The sequence below is a fragment of the Hyalella azteca genome, unplaced genomic scaffold (assembly GCF_000764305.2).
Source record: "Hyalella azteca isolate HAZT.00-mixed unplaced genomic scaffold, Hazt_2.0.2 contig1894, whole genome shotgun sequence".
Lineage (NCBI taxonomy): Eukaryota > Metazoa > Arthropoda > Malacostraca > Amphipoda > Hyalellidae > Hyalella > Hyalella azteca.
Window position 1 is genome coordinate 1 of NW_025932188.1, and position 21,920 is coordinate 21,920.

The 21,920-nt window shown below is 41.0% G+C and overlaps 2 protein-coding genes across 2 annotated transcripts; one reads left to right on the plus strand and one right to left on the minus strand.

Moving 5' to 3' along the window:
• Window positions 1-484: 484 nt before the first annotated feature.
• Window positions 485-7,933, plus strand: LOC108675024 (allene oxide synthase-lipoxygenase protein; the record flags this gene model as incomplete). The annotated part of the gene is made up of 8 exons (XM_018163009.2): window positions 485-503; window positions 761-893; window positions 2,372-2,467; window positions 3,033-3,247; window positions 4,763-5,022; window positions 5,773-5,886; window positions 6,649-6,806; window positions 7,750-7,933. Coding segments are annotated over 8 exons (1,163 nt in total), but the record flags the coding sequence as incomplete, so codon positions are not given.
• A 1,265-nt stretch (window positions 7,934-9,198) lies between these two features.
• On the minus strand, window positions 9,199-15,466 carry LOC108675025 (the record flags this gene model as incomplete). Its single annotated transcript, XM_047884345.1, is given in 11 exon segments — window positions 9,199-9,649; window positions 9,723-9,937; window positions 10,059-10,093; window positions 10,236-10,301; window positions 10,496-10,561; window positions 10,756-10,821; window positions 12,338-12,414; window positions 13,426-13,572; window positions 14,075-14,125; window positions 14,810-14,893; window positions 15,320-15,466. Coding segments are annotated over 11 exon segments (1,137 nt in total), but the record flags the coding sequence as incomplete, so codon positions are not given.
• Between the last annotated feature and the right edge of the window lie 6,454 nt (window positions 15,467-21,920).

The window sequence follows — 21,920 nt, forward strand, 5'->3', positions numbered from 1 at the left end:
TCTGCACATATGGAGCACATGGAGCACACGTGTGGTCGCGCTCCTCCGACCATCTGCACATATGGAGCACATGGAGCACACGTGTGGTCGCGCTCCTCCGACCATCTGCACATATGGAGCACATGGAGCTTACATGTGGTCACGCTCCTCTGACCACCTGCCCATATGGAGCACATGGAAATTCGCCCCTTCTTATCTAGAGAGCGACTGGATTTTTCTCTACGTTTCTCTGTTTATTGTGCGAATTTATCAATAATTGCAAGTTTGTTTCTTCAACACGATTAAATTCAATGAAGCAAGCCTAGTGTTAAATTATTGAACCTCTGTCTTCACGTGGAGCCCAACATTGTAGGAGGTTGAGAACTTTACTGAATCATTTTAAGCGAGACGCGCCTGAGAACATACTCTACAGTGAACCACATGAACCACACACATGGCAGTGAACCACATCCCGGATTGNTCACCGCCATCCCTGACAAGTGAGTCACCGCCATCCCCGACAAGTGAGTCACCGCCATCCCTGACAAGTGAGTCACCGCCATCCCTTCTTTCCGTCTCGCTGGTCTTATATGAAGTGACTATCGTAAAAATATCTATTTTTCAACTCCAGAATTTGTAATTGAATAAAATTCACACAATTATCAACTTCATGATACTCTGTGTTTATTAATTAACCTGTATTAGTAAACCTGTATTAATTAACTTATATTAATAAACCTGTATTAATTAACCTCTATTAATTAACCCGTATATTCCACAGACTGGACGTGACCCACGAGACGGTAGCAGAGTTCCTGGAGGGGCTGACGCTGGACGAGGCGCTGGCGCAGAAGAAGATCTTCATTTGCGACCTCGCGGTGCTCGAGAACCTGCCCTGCAAGGACGGCAGAATTGTCAGTAACGTTCTAGTACGAACTAAAATATATGATTAAATTCGCTTTAAATATGTATTTCGACTAACGTAACTCCAGCGATTACGAACAAAAATATATGATATAAGTCTCTTTAAATGTTCATTTCGACTAACGTAACTCGAGCGATTGCGAACAAAAATATATGATAAAAGTCTCTTTAATTTAATGGAAGTTTGTCAATTTTTAATGTCAATGTCATTGTCATTTAATGTCATTGTCAATTTAATGTCGATCTTTAATTTAATAGAAGTTTGTCAATTTCTTTAATAGAAGTCTCTTTAAATACGCATTTCGACTAACGTAACTCGGGCGATTACGAACTAAAATATGTGTTAGAAGTCTCTTTAAATGAAATGTGCATTTCCTACGAACGTAACTCCAGTTCCCATGAACTAAAATTTGGCTCTTTATAAAACCAATAATTGATGGATATACGTAGCATATGCACGTCAGTATATATGGATTTGATATTCGGATATGAGTAGTGAGTATATGGTATATGTGAATGTGCGTATAGATTGATGTGATTTGTGCGTACGAGTATCTAAGTATATGATATATGCATATGAAACATATGGATATCATAATAACATGTCTGTTTCATGTCTAACAGCTTCCCTACGTGTTAAGATCATGTCTGTTTCATGTCTAACAGCTGCCCTACGTGTTAAGATCATGTCTGTTTCATGTCTTACAGCTGCCTTACATGTTAAGATCATGTCTGTTTCATGCTCAACAGCTGCCTTACCTGTTAAGATCATGTCTGTTTCACGTCTAACAGCTGCCTTACGTGTTAAGATCATGTCTGTTTCATGTCTAACAGCTGCCTTACGTGTTAAGATCATGTCTGTTTCATGTCTAACAGCTGCCTTACATTTTTCTAGTTTCATTATAGTTTGAATTTTATTCTGCAAAAAGAGGGGGGTGGCGGGGGGAAAATCGAAAAATTACCGAACATTTTGGAAAAATGCCCCCCACTTCCACAAAAATTGGAATTACAAAAAAAGGGAATTAACATTTTGTAAATGAAGACCTCACGCATCGAATGATATGTGTCTCGATGTTGTAGCTTGAAAATCCTAGGACTAGATCCATTTCTACAGTACCTCCTTTTATAGCCGTTTTCTAAGAATTTCACGTTTTCTTTCATTTTTTTCGAAAATTTCACACGAACAAAATGTGAGTTTTTTTCCATTTTACATATGTGTACCAAGTTTCAGAGTGATCCGACTGTAAATTGCCGAGATAATTTTTAGGGTAGACGCTCCCCTTAAAATCATGTCTGTTTCATGTCTAACAGCTGCCTTACATGTTAAGATCATGTCTAACAGCTGCCTTACATGTTAAGATCATGTCTGTTTCATGTCTAACAGCTGCCTTACATGATAAGATCATGTCTGTTTCATGTCTAACAGCTGCCTTACATGTTAAGATCATGTCTGTTTCATGTCTAACAGCTGGCTGCGCCTGTTGCTCTGTTCTACGTAGACAAGTCCAAGCATCTTGTGCCCATCGCTATTCAGCTCATGCAGAACAAGGGCCCCAACAATCCGGTGAGTCGGGCTGACTCACTTAGAACTTAATCTCTCTGAATGTTATTCTAGAAATAAAGTGCAAACAATCAACTGCAAGACTCGAGATAGTTGTAGAAAGATTTTCTGTCCTTTTAACTAATAATTTTCCACGTTTTTCTAGAAACAATTCTTCAGAAATTCCAGAAATTTGAGTAAAACTGAAATCTTTGATTTCAGTTTTCGGCAATGTTTCTGTGAACCTATAGACTTATTTATTCTCTATCTGGTAACACTCGCAATCTCCAGTAAAATCTAACAACTCTTAATCATCACAAGCAATCCTTGATGCGATCTTTCTATCTGTTACAATCATGGCAATCAAAATAAAACATTCGAGCGTTGAATAAAAATCGTTGATATTTTACACATCCTAACTTTCTGGTTCAACTACAGGACATAATTTCCTCTCTCTAAAACATAAATGAGATTTTTTCTAACTACTTCTACGACGTGCAGAAAGTGTGTGACTACTTTTACGACGTGCAGAAAGTGTGTTACTACCTACTTTTACGACAATATGACCGCTGTATTTGTGTGAGTGCAGGTCTACACCCCCGCCGACCCCCCCAACACGTGGCTGCTGGCGAAGATGTTCTACAACAACGCTGAGGCTCAACATCATCAGGGCTTCACCCACCTCGGCCGCACCCACATCCTCATGGAGGGGATGTGTGTGTGCACACATCGGAACCTCTCCCCCTCACATCCCCTCTTCAAGCTCCTCGCCCCTCACTTCCTCTTCCTCCTCGCCATCAACTCGTGAGGCCTCTTGCAACTTGATACTCATCAAAATCAGTGGCTTATTCTCTAAATAATGACTCGCCATTAACTCGTGAGACCTCTTGCAACTTGTCACTCACTAAAATCAATGGCTCATTCTCCAAAAAATGACTCGCTTTTTTAACACTAGCAGAGAACCGACGTAGCACTGATACGCTCTTTTGCCCCACCAAACTGGGTCAGGTTGGCTTTTGCAAGGACAAAAAGTGCATTAATATTTGGACGAAGTCTCACTCATAACTCTGAGTGTGACTGTGCATTGCCGCGTCGGTAAATTATTTGTTCACACTAATGGATAACGGCGACGTCAGGATGGAAATTTGTTTAAAATAATTTTTTTAGTTGCATTTGGCCAGAAGTGAAAAGAAATTTATGAGTTTTTAGACGCCATTGAGAATTTGTTCATGTGTGTATGGAGGGCTGAGAAAAAGCTGGACGGAAACGAGGATAAGCTTCTTTTTATTTCATATTAAATTAAAATATTAGTATTTCTTTATAATAACATCAGCTACCGAGTACACATCCTGCAGCATTACCGTGCCCTGTTACCTTCCATGTTTCATTACGTCACCAAGGTCCTCCAGCATCACTACGGTAGCTAACATCATTCACCGACGTACTACCATTCTCTGTTTTGCCTTTCATGTTCGAGTTGGAAGAGAAGTTTTGAAGATTTGAGAAGTTTGATTTTCTATCTAGAATCTTTCGAAATACACAGTGTATATTTCGAAAGATTCTAGATAGAAAAATCCGTTCACTTGCTTCTACGGCGCTGAAATCTTTGAGTTCCAAGGTGGATTCAGATAATCGTCATTCATTTCATTTTGGAACTCAGGGGCCTGCAAAAGAAAGTGTGAAATACGTTATTATTGAAATCTTTCACAGTGACTAAAATAATTCCCTTTATCTCTTCCTCCCAAGGCTCAGACATTCAAATCTAAGCTATGGTTCAATTTTCTTTTTGAATCACTCAACCGCTAATATTTTAATATTCAGGACCAAAATTACAAAAGCTCGATACTTCACTTTAGTAGTCCGCTATAACACGCGCTGTCTAGGCCATAATTTTGTTATCTTGTACAGTGGGGGGAAATAAATATTCGTACACTTGAAAAATCGTATTTTAATGTATGTAAGTACACAAACTTAACAGGAAAAGTGATTTAAATTAAAAAGCTGGACGGAAACGAGGATAAGCTTCTTTTTATTTCATATTAAATTAAAATATTAGTATTTCTTTATAATAACATCAGCTACCGAGTACACTTTTAAACCAAAGTTCATAACTGATAGTTACGATCACAATTCGATCTGTGCTTCAGTCGCGGGTTAGAGAAGCGGGTGTCTATTGGGGGCTGGATGGAAAAACCTTTTTTAGTTTTTAGTTTTAAAATCAATTAAATATTCGTATTTGTTCTTGATAACTTTTTTCGCTCATGTTCATAACTGATAATTACGACCACAAGTATGAGGTTGCCTTCTTTTGTGCCTCAGTCGCGGGCTGGAGAAGCTGGTGTCCATCGGGGGCTGGGTGGACTGCTGCATGACGCAGGGAGTGTCGGGAATCTTCTCCCTCATCGCTAAGAGCGTCAGCTCCTGGCGGGCAGACGTCCAGGGCATCCCCACGGAGGAGATGAAGGCGAGGGGCGTCCTGGACCGCGAGGTCCTGCCCTTCTACCCCTACAGGGACGACGCAGTGCCGCTGTACGCCGCCATCGAGAGATACGTCACCAAGGTCCTCCAACATCACTACGGTAATTCCTGCAGCATTACCGTGCCCTGTATTACCTTCCATGTTTCATTACGTCACCAAGGTCCAGTTCACTACGGTAGCTAACATCCCTCTCCAACGTACTACCATTCTCTGTTTTGCATTTCACTTTCGAGTTAGAATAAAAGTTGTGCACAGTGTATGCTTCGAAAGATTCTAGACAGAAAACCCGTTCACTTGGTTCCACGGCGCTGCAATCTTTGAGTTGTAATCTGAATTCAGATAATCGTTTTTGGTCATTTTTTAACTCACGGACCTGCAAAAAAGTGCGTAATACGTAATTATTGAGGTATCTCTAACAGTGAACCGAAAATGATCATCTTAATCTCTTCCTTCCAAGGCTCGGACCTTCAAACCTAAGCTATGGTTCAATTCACCTGTTGACCCAACCGCTAGTTGATATTTTAATACTCGCTACCAAAATTACAAAAACTCGATACTTCACTTCAGTAGTCCGCTATAATACGCGCTGTTTAGGCCATGATTTTGTTATCTTGTAAAGGATTTTATAAAAGGAAGCGACTGTATGCGGTACATTTTATTTCAATTATCTCCATTGACAAAACAGCTGCTATTGTTGCATGGTTTGAATGATCAGCTGACAGCTGGCGTTCAATATTTGTAGATATTGCATGCCTGGATTAACAGTCTTCAATGCTATTCGTACCTGAAATATTATGCAGGATTATTATTTATACAGCGAATGAAGTGTTAACGGGTTTTGGTTTGACAGACTCGCCGTCTAAAGTGCTGGGGGACGTGGAGCTGCAGCAGTGGCGGAAGGAGATGGTGACGCCCGTAGCAGAGGGCGGGGTGGGCATCAAGGGCATCCTCGGGGACAATAAAGGTAACGCGTTAGAAGTTGCCAGAAGATAATATTGTGAATATTGAGAACTTTCCATCTAATTTGTGAGTGTTCATGAACGTGAATGATTTTTCTATTCACAATCTATCTAGGACTTCACATGTGTGCAAATTTCAGAGCTTAATAAGCACTGCTCAAATTATCTGATTGCATCATCTCCGTTTTCGCATCTTTCAATGAATTACCAATTGAAGTTTTCATTTTGGAGCCGTTATCTGTTTTTCTCCCGTCTCGCTGAGTTGCCAAATTGCAGCTGTCACATGGAGATATCACCAATATATTGGTTTTCATGGCAGATGCTATATAGCTTGACGTGTAGCGTATAGCTTGACGTGTTACATATATCTTGACGTGTAGCGTATAGCTTGACGTGTTGCGTATAGCTTGACGTGCTGCGTATAGCTTGATGTGTAGCGTATAGCTTGACGTAGCGTACAGATTGACGTGTTGTGTATAGCTTGACGTGTAGCGTATATCTTGACGTGTAGCGTATAGCTTAACATGTAGCGTATATCTTGACGTGTAGCGTATAGCTTAACATGTAGCGTATATCTTGAAGTGTAGCGTATATCTTGACGTGTAGCGTATGGCTTGATGTGCAGCGTATAGCTTGACGTGTAGCGTATATCTTGACGTGTAGCGTATATCTTGACGTGTAGCGTATAGCTTAACATGTAGCGTATATCTTGAAGTGTAGCGTATATCTTGACGTGTAGCGTCACAAGTCTCCATGTTTCCCCTCAGTTGGGTTCAGCGACGTGTCGCAGTTAATTCAAATAGCGACGACGATCATAGCGACGTGTTCTCTGGGCCACGCGGCCGCTAACTTCCAGCAGTACGACCAATATGCCTTCGTCCCCAACTACCCCGGCATTCTCATGGCTCCTCCGCCTACACAAAAGGTAAAAAATCAAAGTAGACACAGATTAAAATTACTCGTCTTGAATTTGAACCAGCGGCTGATTATGACTGACCGGCATTCCATTAGAAATGATATTCTTTGATGAAGGTTGCTCTTCACATCCTGTATCTCCATATTTCGAACACGTTATTATTTACCGTCAATGACAAATAAGTCGCCACTCGTCAGATACTGCACTTACCTCGCCACTCGTCACTAAATACCGCATGTGTAATACTGGTCAGGTATAAAATTTGTAGGGTTCGATACTCACATGATGACTACAAAGATGTTTTCACCGCGCTAGATTTGATTCAGTTTTGTTTAAAAAATAAAGATCATTTCCAATGAAGGCCGGCGACTCAAGTGCTGTGGCGAGGTTATCAACATTGACAGTACCTTTGAAGTATAGTCAAATGTATTGGTCTTTCTGATTTGCATTGAGGATTTTAGTTCGGTTAGTGGCGAAGGAGCAAGAGGGTAAATTTTTTGAAGTAGGATACAAAGGATCATCTTAGGGAAGTCCAGCGAGTTGCAGGAATTCGGGAGCAGGAAGGCTGGATGAGATAACAAATTTTGTTACCGAAGGACGGTGAGTGGAAGTCGTAGGTGAGGGCCCAGGAAAGTTGCTTGTTGAGGAACCAATTTTGCAGATATTGATGGCGACAAGTGGGAACAATTCAAATCTTATAGAACTCTATTTTTAAACTAATTTAACAGATAATGATTAATAATAACAGAACCAAGAAAACGAGAGCACTAGCCTGTAGGATGCAACTAGATATGTGACCTGCTGTTACGTAGCACTGGCCTGCGCCGCGAGTAATTACCGCTTGGAATAAATAGCTTCGTTATCATTTCTTGAATGCATCTTTCATCAGCGAGTTATTCAAAACTTTTATGAGTAATTTCCTATTGCTTATAATTTTCTCTACCATGAGCAGAAAGATTACACAGACAGCGACCTGCTGAGCATCCTGCCCAACAAGTCCATGACTCTCGACATCGTCCTCATCACGAAGCTCCTGTCCAAGCGCGGCACAAACTCCCTCGGCGACTTCGAGATGCAGTACATGTACGACCCAGTCGGCGTGCACGCCGCTAAAGAGTGAGTCAAAACCGTCAAGAAGTGAGTCAATCACACATTCGAGATGCAGTACATGTACGACCCGCTCGGCGTGCACGCCGCTAAAGGGCGAGTCAAAACCGTCAAGGAGTGAGTCAATCACACATTCGAGGTGCAGTACATATACGATCGCGTTGGAGTACAGGCCGCTAAAAGCTGAGTCAAAGTCGTCAAGGAGCGAGTCAATCAGACACACATTTGAGTAAAGGTACTCTACAGTATTTGTATCTATTTTCATGATACCGCCAGTTGCAACTCTTTACAGAAGCAATAACCGCCGTGCATGCGTTTCCTGAGTTAAGCCAGACTGTTGTCACCCTAACACGAGCCAACTCGTTACAGGGCGAGGGTACGAGGGCTGGACCCAGCGCACGTGCCCAACTCCATCAGCGTGTGAGGGCGAGGGTACGAGGGCTGGCTCAGTCGAGCCAGAAATGATAGGCAAGGATAGGCATTGCTTGAAAAATAAACTTCTTCGAAATCAATTTTTTACTTTAAAATAAGTTATAGATTTAATCATTATTAATGTAACCATATCTCATCTTGTTGAATAAATATATATACACACTGTTACAATTAGTCAATGCTAATGTAATAAATTATTACATCACCACAGCGGAAGTCAATACAGCAATGACCTCGAAGAGTGAAATCTATTAACGTAAAATAAGCCCATTGAAAATAGGTTGAAGAGGCGACGTCAAAGCAAAAACTTACGTCAGGGTCTAGAAAAACCTTGACTGCAATTCCGACATTACGATTAAATTCAACAATAAGTTAACCTCGCCGGTCCCATTACATAATAGGTCGCCCAACCGCGACCTCCACACACAAAGCAGCAGGCCTGCATCAGGGTACGCACACAGTGAAAGCAGGTTTGCCCGCGCGGGCAACCTGCTCCAACCTGCCCCAAGAATGAACATAGGATAATAATGTAAGTGTTTACAGCGAAAACCTGTACGAATAGGCCAGCGCCAGGCCTATTTATTTCAATTTCAGGCGACATCCTAAGCAGGTAACCAGCACGCTGGCAACCTGCTTTCACTGTGTGGGCACCCTTAGAGTACAATGCAGCACAACGTTGCGGTTAATACATGTCCATTCAATCTTGATGAATTCCCGATAATCTTGTGTTAAATGACGCGTAAGTCATTGTGACGTCCTCAGACGCGAGAAATGATGTTTATTCACGTTTATTATTAAATCACGGGACGCGGAGAGTCGGAGACTAAGAACAGATATCCGGCTCCTGAACAGATATCTTACGATAACACAATCATACAGATAATATGCAATAACATTCGAGATAAAAGTTGCACAGCTAGCACATTAAAGCGCAACCACGACATCGAAGAAATTTCAACCACTCTCAATAAATAGTACATTTTGTAAAAAAAAATATTAGCACATAACAGAGAATGCCATACATTACCATCATCATGAAAACAGCAAGCTTTAGCTGGAAGTGATTCCATATGACTAGATAAGAAAGGAAATTATAGAAAAATACAAATAAATCATGAAGCAAAGGCTCTTCAGCTCTTAACAAAGACGAGCAAGAGAATAAGGACGAGGATGGCGGCCGTGAGCGACATGATGCAGATGAGATTGCGGTTCTTCTTCTGATGCTGGTGCGCCTTCTGCAGCTGCTGCCGCCCCTCGCGCACCTTGATACTCGCTGTCTCGATGTTGCAGTCAATGCGGTCCACCAGCGTACCCTGCACACGTGGAACAAGGTTACAGCGCACCAATGATACTCTTACGCAGACGGGCAGAAGGTACGAGATGTGCCTGCTCGTGTACGAGGTGTGCCACGTACCTGCTCGTGTACGAGGTGCGCCACGTACCTGCTCGTGTACGAGGTGTGCCACGTACCTGCTCGTGTACGAGGTGTGCCACGTACCTGCTCGTGTACGAGGTGTGCCACGTACCTGCTCGTGTACGAGGTGTGCCACGTACCTGCTCGTGTACGAGGTGTNCACATGAGGTCACGCTCCTCCGACCATCTGCACATATGGAGCACATGGGGCACACATGAGGTCACGCTCCTCCGACCATCTGCACATATGGAGCACATGGGGCACACATGAGGTCACGCTCCTCCGACCATCTGCACATATGGAGCACATGGGGCACACATGAGGTCACGCTCCTCCGACCATCTGCACATATGGAGCACATGGGGCACACATGAGGTCACGCTCCTCCGACCATCTGCACATATGGAGCACATGGGGCACACATGAGGTCACGCTCCTCCGACCATCTGCACATATGGAGCACATGGGGCACACATGAGGTCACGCTCCTCCGACCATCTGCACATATGGAGCACATGGGGCACACATGAGGTCACGCTCCTCCGACCATCTGCACATATGGAGCACATGGGGCACACATGAGGTCACGCTCCTCCGACCATCTGCACATATGGAGCACATGGGGCACACATGAGGTCACGCTCCTCCGACCATCTGCACATATGGAGCACATGGGGCACACATGAGGTCACGCTCCTCCGACCATCTGCACATATGGAGCACATGGGGCACACATGAGGTCACGCTCCTCCGACCATCTGCACATATGGAGCACATGGGGCACACATGAGGTCACGCTCCTCCGACCATCTGCACATATGGAGCACATGGGGCACACATGAGGTCACGCTCCTCCGACCATCTGCACATATGGAGCACATGGGGCACACATGAGGTCACGCTCCTCCGACCATCTGCACATATGGAGCACATGGGGCACACATGAGGTCACGCTCCTCCGACCATCTGCACATATGGAGCACATGGGGCACACATGAGGTCACGCTCCTCCGACCATCTGCACATATGGAGCACATGGAACACACATGTGGTCACGCTCCTCCGACCACCTGCACATATGGAGCATATGGAGCACACATGTGGTTACGGACCACCCACGTGCCTGTGGACCACACACGTGCCATGGACCACACACGTGCCTGTGGACCACACACGTGCCTGTGTACCACACACGTGCCTGTGGACCACACACGCTCCTATGGACCACACACGCTCCTATAGACCACACACGTGCCTATGGACCACACACGTGCCTATGAACCACACACGTGCCTATGGACCACACACGTGCCTGTGGACCACACACGTGCCTATGACTATGGACCACACACGTGCCTATGGACCACACACGTGCCTGTGGACCACACACGTGCCTATGGACCACACACGTGCCTGTGGACCACACACGTGCAATATAACGCGCGTTATCAGCGTTACTTCAACGTCACTTGCCTGGAGCTGCGGGAGACAGAGTGGGTTAGGTTCAAACACGAACTGAAAGATGTCAACAAACTAACTTATATTCTAGAGAGCGACTGTATTTTTCACCATGTTTCTATGTTTATTGTGCGAATTTAAGCAATAATTGCAACTTTGTTCCTTCAACACGAATAAATTCAATGACGCAAGCCTAGTGTTAAATTATTGAACCTCTGTCTTAACGTGGAGCCCAACATTGTAGGAGGTTGAGAACTTTACTGAACCATTCTAAGCGTGACGCGCCTGAGCCTAGGACATACTCTACAGTGAACCACATGAACCACACCCATGGCAGTGAACCACATGAAGCAGACACATGGCAGTGAACCACATGAACCACACACATGGCAGTGAACCACATGAACCACACACATGGCAGTGAACCACATGAACCACACACATGGCAGTGAACCACATGAACCACACACATGGCAGTGAACCACATGAACCACACACATGGCAGTGAACCACATGAACCACACACATGGCAGTGAACCACATGAACCACACACATGGCAGTGAACCACATGAACCACACACATGGCAGTGAACCACATGAACCACACACATGGCAGTGAACCACATGAACCACACACATGGCAGTGAACCACATGAACCACACACATGGCAGTGAACCACATGAACCACACACATGGCAGTGAACCACATGAACCACACACATGGCAGTGAACCACATGAACCACACACATGGCAGTGAACCACATGAACCACACACATGGCAGTGAACCACATGAACCACACACATGGCAGTGAACCACATGAACCACACACATGGCAGTGAACCACATGAACCACACACATGGCAGTGAACCACATGAACCACACACATGGCAGTGAACCACATGAACCACACACATGGCAGTGAACCACATGAACCACACACATGGCAGTGAACCACATGAACCACACACATGGCAGTGAACCACATGAACCACACACATGGCAGTGAACCACATGAACCACACACATGGCAGTGAACCACATGAACCACACACATGGCAGTGAACCACATGAACCACACACATGACAGTGAACCACATGAACCACCTATGGCAGCAGGCATACCCAGGGGAAGCGTCGCCCTGGTCCCCGAAGGCGTCCTGCGCAGGGTCTCCAGCAAAGGTGCTGGTCTGCCTCAGGCTCTGCACGGCTGAGTTACAAGCTATGAATTACAGTGGCAAGTTCAATACATGGAATATCATGAATAATTGTGAATTGTAATGGAATATCATGAATAATTCATGAATAAATATTCATGAATAATAATATCATGAAAATTATCATGAATTGAATGAACAATTGTTATCAATAATAATTGATTATTCATGAATACCATGAATAATCATGGAATAAATGGAATATCATGAATAATAATAACTGCGAGCACATATTCAAGCTACCACAGCATGGACATGAACATGAATTATATTGTTTCAATGGAATTATTAGTAAAATGTATCAATTGAAAACGCAAAAGAACTGAGTAAAACAAAGAAACTAACTTGTAATAGAGGTAATTTAAGCTAAAACATAGGTAACAGCAGAACTTCAAAAATAGTGGCTCATGGGTAGGGTTAATAACAGATAATAATTCGCTTCAAAAAGAATCTGTACACAAACTTATGTCACGGATAATTGAATAACAAACTAGTAGGTAGGCATTAGCTCTATCACAACTTTATGGTACATTTCATGATACTAACACAATATTCATTGGAAATAGAGCTTTTTAATTGAAAAACTTGGTCGAAACATCAATAATTATGATTGAGTAACAAATTTATTCCCATTACTCGTAAATTTTGGATAAATAACCTAGACAATATACATGAGCAGATTTCTTCAAAACCAGGAGAAATGCGAACATAGACTAAAATTTTTAATTTAATCCATCAGCCTTCACTTCTTACAAAACAAATACGATACTACTCAGTAACAATATTTTTCTCAATAGTTTAGTGTTCTTCCCAGCCAATAAAAACATGACAAGTTGACATAAAGGGCAAGTGTACACTGCTTACATTGCGAAACATGCCAAGTTGACATAAAGGGCAAGTGTACACTGCCTACATTGCGAAACATGCCAAGTTGACATAAAGGGCAAGTGTACACTGGTCTCTTATACACATCTAGATGTGTATAAGAGACAGAACCTGTAGTGTGTGCAACTTCTTAGTTTTTGCTTCAAGTGTAGTTGTGTTGTAGCGGATCTCCTCAGCAATGCTGGTCCAGTCGGGCAAGCGAGCTGAGCCAATGCTCCCTCTTTCTCGCATCAAGGCTTCTCTGTCCCCATAACCTTGCTGCAAAATAATTAGCAATGTTACAAATCACTTACAAAATTTAATTGAATACGTACCTATATATTGGATGGAACAAACTGGAATTTGTTTTATATAAAATTTGACAAGAATTAAAATAGTTTTTTTTTTGAGTGAGAACAGATCACATCCAAGAACATTTTGGAGCAAGTGCCAGAGATATTAGATAACTAAAAAAATGGACTGTGAAACTAATCAGAATAGTTTCACTAGTTATATTATTCAATAATATTATTGAATAATATTATAGACCCCCTATGTATAGGGCCTAGCAATGTTAGCAACTCTATTGCTCCACATAATTTTTGCATACAATTTAGCTTTAGTAAAATAATTCAACAAAAATTCACTAAATTCTTCACAATAGAATTGTTCAATTAAGGTACCGTAAAATGGGGTAACTTAGACCGGCGGGGTAACTTTGACCACTTTTTGTTTTTTTTTACAAAAACCCCCACAACTCAAAAACTATTTGACATAAAACAAGGAACAAAGTGTCAAGCTGTATTGCCAAGCTTTGACACCGCTCCAGCAGCTGTAATAACAAACAACGAAGTGTCAAGCTGTATTGCCAAGCTTTGACACCGTTCCAGCAGCTGTAATAACAAGGAACGAAGTGTCAAGCTGTATTGACAAGCAACAAAATAAAACTTAACAAACAAAATAAAACTTAATAAAACATTATAATATGTCACTAGATAAATTAATCTTCCATTTTACATTATTGTGCACACAATACTATCATTGATGTAACACAAGGTGCAATAATACAATAAATAAAATAGTATTTATTAGCCTATGATGTGATTACATTGCCTAACTTCCACATTTTAGGGTGAGCCGACATCACCTGAGCTTGTAATGTACAAATCTTCAACTATGATTCTCGGCCTATGAAAAAGTTCACTCTGGCAGACTGTTTGTCTTGATGTATTCAAAATAATATCATTGTCCAAGTGTGGAGCAGAGAGAATATAGTGGGCATTCTGCAATAATAGTGCCACAGTTGCAGCCATGCCAGCTATGGTGCAATATTGATTACAATTTACAACAAGAGAGATTCATAATAGATAAATTTTATAAGCATTGATGCAATATTTATATTTGTCAAAACTAAAAAAAAAAACACATAAAATTTACAATATTACAAGCCCCTTAACTAATTAATAGCATACCGTATTAGGATATATAAACAATAATTAAGGAACATTTTACAAACCTTTGTTATTTCATTGGAGAGAACCGCAAGCTGCATCTCCTCAGGATTATTATCTTCAAAAGATGGCATTCGTACCAAGTTGCTCTGAAACACGATGAACACAGCGCACTCACATAGATTTCATTGGCATGTAAATGCAAAAAAGGAATTTTACATTGGAATTTCAGTGTAATAATAAAACTTCATTCATGGTCAACAGGAATTTCATCATGAGCTGAATTGTGGTGTCATTGAATGCATTTTTAGTTTTCAAAAGCAACTTTCTTTATTATTCATATATTGGCTCAGAAATATTGCACATATCTAATAAGCAGGTATAAGGGAAAGGAATATCCCAAGACTATACAAATAACCTTATAGGTAGCCCCTTGTAGTCTATTTAGATGACATTATTTCAATAGCCAAAACTATATTTCTGCCAACTTAAAAGTCTTCTGCAGATCATTATGTACTATATAGAAAAAACATTGATGCAACAAAATCAAGATGAAAAGCTCCTCCCGCACTAACCTGGAGTGTGTGCAACTTCTTAGTTTTTGCTTCAAGTGTAGTTGTGTTGTAGCGGATCTCCTCAGCAATGCTGGTCCAGTCGGGCAAGCGAGCTGAGCCAATGCTCCCTCTTTCTCGCATCAAGGCTTCTCTGTCCCCATAACCTTGCTGCAAAATAATTAGCAATGTTACAAATCACTTACAAAATTTAATTGTACAAACTGGAATTGTGACATTGGGAAACCTTTTGCTTTAAATAAAAATTGACAAGACTTAAAATAGGTTTTTTTTAGTGATAACAGAGCACATCCAAGAACATTTTGGAGCAAGTGCCAGAGATATTAGATAATTAAAAAAATTGAATGTGAAACTAGTCAGACTAGTTTCACTAGTNCATCAATATAATTTTCCAAGACTCGTATATGAAAGATTTAGCATGACTGAAAGAGTAACCGTGCATATTCTACCATCTCCTACAGTTGATAAATAGCAAATGTGTAAATGCATAGAGCAGGCAGACACAGAGGAACACAAATGACTCGTATCTGAAAATCAAGCCCACACTGGTATTATTATGAATTCAAGTGTCAAATCACAAAAAAAATTGAGTAATGCACACAAGGTTGTACATGATAATGTCAATACAGTTCAGAACACGATTCAACACCACTGCCCTAACATTCAACTGGCAGCTATTTCATCAACTTTTTCTGCAATGTTCATTTCCAGAGTGTCTAGCTTTGTTTTCAAAGATTGCCTCATGGCGTTGAACTTTGTGATAATTTCAAATCCCCCTTTCTTTCCATTGCTTCTGCATATTCATCTGCTGCTTGCTCAAGCACCTTGATGCCCTCCTCCACATGCCTTTTCTTCTTCTTCAGTTCATCTAGCATTCTAACTCATCCAACAAAGCATTCCTCTCCTGGGTTTTCTGGGCCTTTGCATTCTGCTCTTTCTCTCCTGCCAAATAAGTATTGTCAGCTGTTTTGGCACTGCCAGCTGCAAGCAGCATCTTCTTGTTGATGGTCATCTTGTCCAGGCAACCAACATGTGCTACATGATCAACCACAGCATGCAGGGCAACCACCATTTGCTTTTTCATGTTGTGTGTCATGATTTCCTTGTTGAACAAAAACCCTCTTTCAACCATGGCTTGGCCATGAGACAGGAGCATGAGCATCTGCACTACATTCCAGAGCTTCTTGTAGGTGCTCTTTGACAGAATGGCATGCCAAAAAGTGTCCAGTCGATCAAAAGTAAAAAATGCTTGAAACTGTGCATTCAGTTCACTGCAATGTTGTGATTCATCTCTAAAGTTGCACATCTCATTGCACAACACTATACATATTGTGTTAGGGAATCTCTTGGCATCAACAAGCAAAGTGAGACAGTTCTTCAACTGTGTCTTGTCAGATTTCTTACAGTCCTTCTTGATGAAAAATTTTGGCACCAGCCATCTCAGGTTCAAGGCCATCTCAAGGCCATACCTGATAAGGCTCTTGTCCAGTAGCTTTTGGACTACAGCCTGCATGAAGTCCCGCACTTGTATTTTGAAAGTGAGAACTTGCAGTGCATTTGCCCTCTTGTCTGCAAGCTGTTTTTTTAACATGGTCCTGGCCATGTAAGGGTTGCCTGCCAAAGATCACCACTGCTCTGGGTGTAATGGACCATCATAGTTCCTGCCTTCCAGAACGTAGCTTTCAACACTTCTGGACAATCATATAGGCAGCCAAAAACAACCAGACAGAACGAATAAATTGAATTAGACCAATCAGCCCTCAGGAGAAACAGCCAGCAATTGAATGGCCTAGCATCGTCCGCTGTACCGCGAAAAAATTCTGCACCACTTGAACGTACCTAGCGCGCCAAAGCCTTGCAGGGCGTGTGATATCCACCACCAAGCCATCCGTATCTGGGCCGTGCATCAAACCAGCTCCTGGTCAAATGGCCACTGGTCGAAGGATGATAAATTTTGGAAGAGAACTACGCTATCTGAAACCCAACCACAGATGCGGTGAACTTAAAATTATGTAATTTAACGATGCCCGGAAGTCATATTCGATCCGCGGTCTGGTGGTGCATGGGAGGTTTTATGCAAGGCTGAAGGAGGACAAAGCTGAGTGGTCACAGGCTGTTGAGCGTAAGTTCCAGTTTGAGTGGTGGCCAGGGTATGAAGTGATGATTTGATGCAACGTTCAGTGGTGGACGGCCATTGGAAACCAGGCTATTTGACCTCGTGTCTGGGAGGTGTTCAAAATATTCAAAGCAAAGTTTGTTTCAGGGCTTATTGGTGCACAAAAATGGTGGTGCATGGCTGCACTCCCCCATGTAACCAACATAAACTTCATTGAGGGAAATCAAAATGCCTTTTATTTCATGACTTTTCATGACCTCATTTGAAATCCAATGACTTCCCAGGCCTGGAAAATGAAAAAATCAAATTCCATGACTTTCCAGGTTTTCCATGACCGGGGTACACACCCTGATAACCTTCAATTCCAAATTTTCTTCTCATACACTGAAACAAATCGGTGCATTAGTTGCAGACATCTCCACTAGCTAAACGCTCAATGTTGCAAAACGAATCACTCCGAAACTTCGTTTGCTGTTTTCTCAACAGTTCGTTCGCCATTTTCTCTAATTTTCGCTCAGCCACAGACAGCCACTGCTGCTATAGGCTGATGACATCAAGGCAGGACCAATAATGAAAGCCGAAAATTTACATGCAAGTTCGAATTTAGTAGTTAACAAAAATTGATAATAGCTTAAATCAACTTAATAATAGTGATAATATAACTAGTTGAATATGTCATGCAATAGTGATTAAACAGACGTACGACATTCACATGCTTTATAGTTTTCATCGTTGGTGTTTTGTTTCCTCGAATACAGAGGCGGTTTAGAAGTCATATTAGTTATGAAACATACCGCAGTTCGATTACAGTCTGTGTTACTGGTGAGCCAGGTAAAAGATCATTGACAGTTAATTCAAACTTATTCATTATTTCTAATAATGTATATGAAAAGTGTGACAAAAGATTAACCTGAAGCTTATATCATAGACATGATTTTAGCAAAATAAGTTACATAACAATTCTATTTTTACCTATCCCAAATAAAGTCAAGTATTAATTATTGGCGGTGCGAGGAATGCTTAAACACCAACACCTCGTACAACGTCGATCAATTTTTCATGCTACCAGTAATGCAACCCTGCGATAGCATGCGACCTGCAAGTTGTGATAGCAGATGATGGAGATTCTAAACATTCCACAAGTTTAATTATTCTTCTCAAAAGAACAACCGAAATAAATGATATCTAGAAAATATAGGAACATGAGTTCCCTTTCAGCCATGATGTAGAAAGTTAGGTTAAATGGCTTATTTTAATTTGCAATACATTCGCTCTACGTGTTCAAGTGGACTAAGGCTTCACGCGGTCTGCTGCAGCGAGCCCGGGTTCGAATCCTGCTTCGGTCGGCTATGGTTCTTCCAGCGGAGAATCGGAGGTAAGTGAAATTATAGGGTTGCAAATAATATGTCTATATATAATAATGCAGCTAATTGGAATAATATGCTCATATAATGTAACTGTCACGATAAAACAAGTATACCTAAATCTGGTCATATCTCAACATGAAGGGACACGTTCAGAGAGCTGCGTTGTGAAGAGCCATGTAGGAATTTCAATAAATAATTCATTTTATACAGCAATCGATGCCATGTATTTTCTTCGGAGTTGTTACCCCGTAATATCACGAAGGGCGCGTTAAAATCCTAGGCTATATATTGCATACAAATTATTACATTTGTATTGTTGAGTAATTAATTTGAATTTAAATTTATTTCAAACGCTAACAATTTTAGCATTTGAGACATAGCAATAGTGGACGCAATACTCATATTGTGGTATTCTAATAAAATGATGTACTTCCGGCAGTATTTCTCTCATCCTATGCGCTATTGCCGCCGCTATATTATATTTGGTGTTCTGCATCACAATACGGCATGCATAGAAGCGTCGGCGGTCAGTTCACTGAGGTTTTCTCTTTCTCACTGAGCGCTAAGAGTAGCTTTTAATTACGTGCTCCGGCTGGCTGAGGAGTGTTTTAGACGCCTTCGGCAACTCGTTTTGGGACAAGCCAGGATAGTCACTTTGGTGCGTAGTTTCTACGCACCGATTTGTTTCAGTGTAGCAGTGGCAATTATATTTATTCAAAGCTTGACCATTTTTGACTGAAAAATCACACTAATGGTAAATGTCATATTGATATGATATTACCATATACATTAATTACCATATTATTGATACGATATTACCATATCCATGAACATGCCATTGAGCATTTACAACAGCCTTGTCCACTGCAAGCTTCATATCAGCAGCCTTATAGCATTTTTTCTGCATCTGTAAGTTTACAGGACAGCTTGTAATTTCACACCATTTTAATTGGGTTAAGTGAATTTAATATAAAAAAAGATTGGGAAAAACATACCTGAAACAGAAAGGGATAATCATAGTTTAGGTCAATTACTTTTCATTCAATGATGCCTGGTGCACAATTCTATATATATGACATTCTATGCGCAATTTTGTGATGACCGATGATGCACTAATTTTTTGACGAGTGGAATTTTTTCGCTGAGCGAGGTTAATGTAATCAATATTCTTTGTTTTTAATCAATTTCTTTCTTAACTGGAGCATTTGCTAACTGAGGTTCTACTGTAAATGCATTTTTGGGGGTGTCCCAAATAGCCCCGGGGGGGGGTGTCCCAACTCCCAAGTAGCCCCGCCGTGCGGATAAGAGAAATTTTTTAATACGGCAAATATTTTTTTACTACAGACCTTAGCAGAAGTAACTTTCCAAAATATGATTTTTCACCATTTTTTCAGGAATTTTTCAAAGCTAGTAAATGTAGTATTTTTGAACTTCCTTTATACTACATAGATAGGAAAAATGTTGACGTTTACGCCACTATATTTAGTTTTGCAATATTCCAATTAGTTTTGCTACTAAAACAGTTTTACGCCGTGTTTGGCTTCCCAAGTTACCCCGCCCGTCTCGAATAGCCCCGGTTGACAGTATACTGTATATAAAGGTTTACTTTACACCTACTAAGGTTCTACCTACTTAGCACTTATCAAATGGAATGACAATCACAGTAAATTGAATTTTCCTTGGCCATGTGGATACATGCAAATAATGTTGCACTTCTGTGCATTTCAGTTTCAAAAATTTGGACATAGGTACTTCATTTTCATTGTTAAAAAAATTGCAACCTTCTACACAATACAATGGTAGTCCAGTTTAGCACATTAGTGGTTAGCCAATCTAGAATATTGGGCAGAATTTTCCCTAAGTTGTGAGGAAAATGATTATTTCATTGGTGATTTTCATATAACATGGGAATAAACCTAATGGGTAAAACAGGCAGGAGCCACACATGAATCCAGGATTGGATAAATCCTACCATGAAAGGGGGGTAATAAGGGATGGGTGGGGTATATTGGAACAGTTGTCCCACATTTTTTAGAAATGCAGTAGCAGCTAAACAAATCAAAGTATTGCAAAACTAAAAATAGTGGTGTAAAGCAGGATTTGAATTTTTCTACTTGTTTCTGAAATCTTGCGGCTTCAACGTGACAAATTTTCGATACATTTGGCATCTTGCGGCCTGATTGTGCATTTTTGTTAACAATTACATAAGAGGTATGTAATTCATCTGGCAGAAATCTTGCAATTCTGGAAATGGTTGGAAAGCTCTAGTCACAGCCCTAAGGTTAGAAGTTTTCCATGCTTAGTGGAAAGTTCAACATTTTTACTATCTATGCACTACCATCAACCGGGGCCACTCGGGACGGGCGGGGTAACTCGGGACAGTCCTCCAACACGGCGTAAAACTTTTAGTAGCAAAACTAATTGGAATATTGCAAAACTAAATATAGTGGCGTAAACATCACATTTTTCCTATCTACTATGTAGTGTACCTATAAAGGAAGTTCAAAAATACTACATTTACTAACTTTGAAAAGTTCTTAAAAAAAATGGTGATAAATGATATTTTGAAAAGTTACTCCTGCTAAGGTCTGTAGTAAAAAAAATATTTGCCGTATTAAAAAATTTTGCTTAGAAAAAAGTGGCACACAAGTGTCAGCATGAAAACTTTATTTACGGAATTTAGATACCTAAAAAAAAATGGCGACCATTTCCACATGGCAGGGCTGCTCAGGACACCCCCCCGGGGCTATTTGGGACACCCCCAATTTCCAAAAACGCATTTACAGTAGACCCTCAGTTAGCAAAGGCTCCAGTTAAGAAAAAAATTGATTAAAAAGCAAAGAATATTGATTGCATTTACCTTGCTCAGAAAAAAAAATTTCACTTATCGAAAAATTAGTGCATCATAGGTCATCACAAAATTGTGCATAGAATGTCATATGTACAATTGTGCACCAGGCATTATAGAATGAAAAGTAATCAACCTAAACTATGATTTATTTCTCCAAAACATATGATGGTTGTCACTAAAATATTTCTTTCTGTTTCAGGTATGTTTTTCACGATCTTTTTTCATAGTAAATTCACTTAACACGTTGGCCGCGATGTGTACCGTCAACCG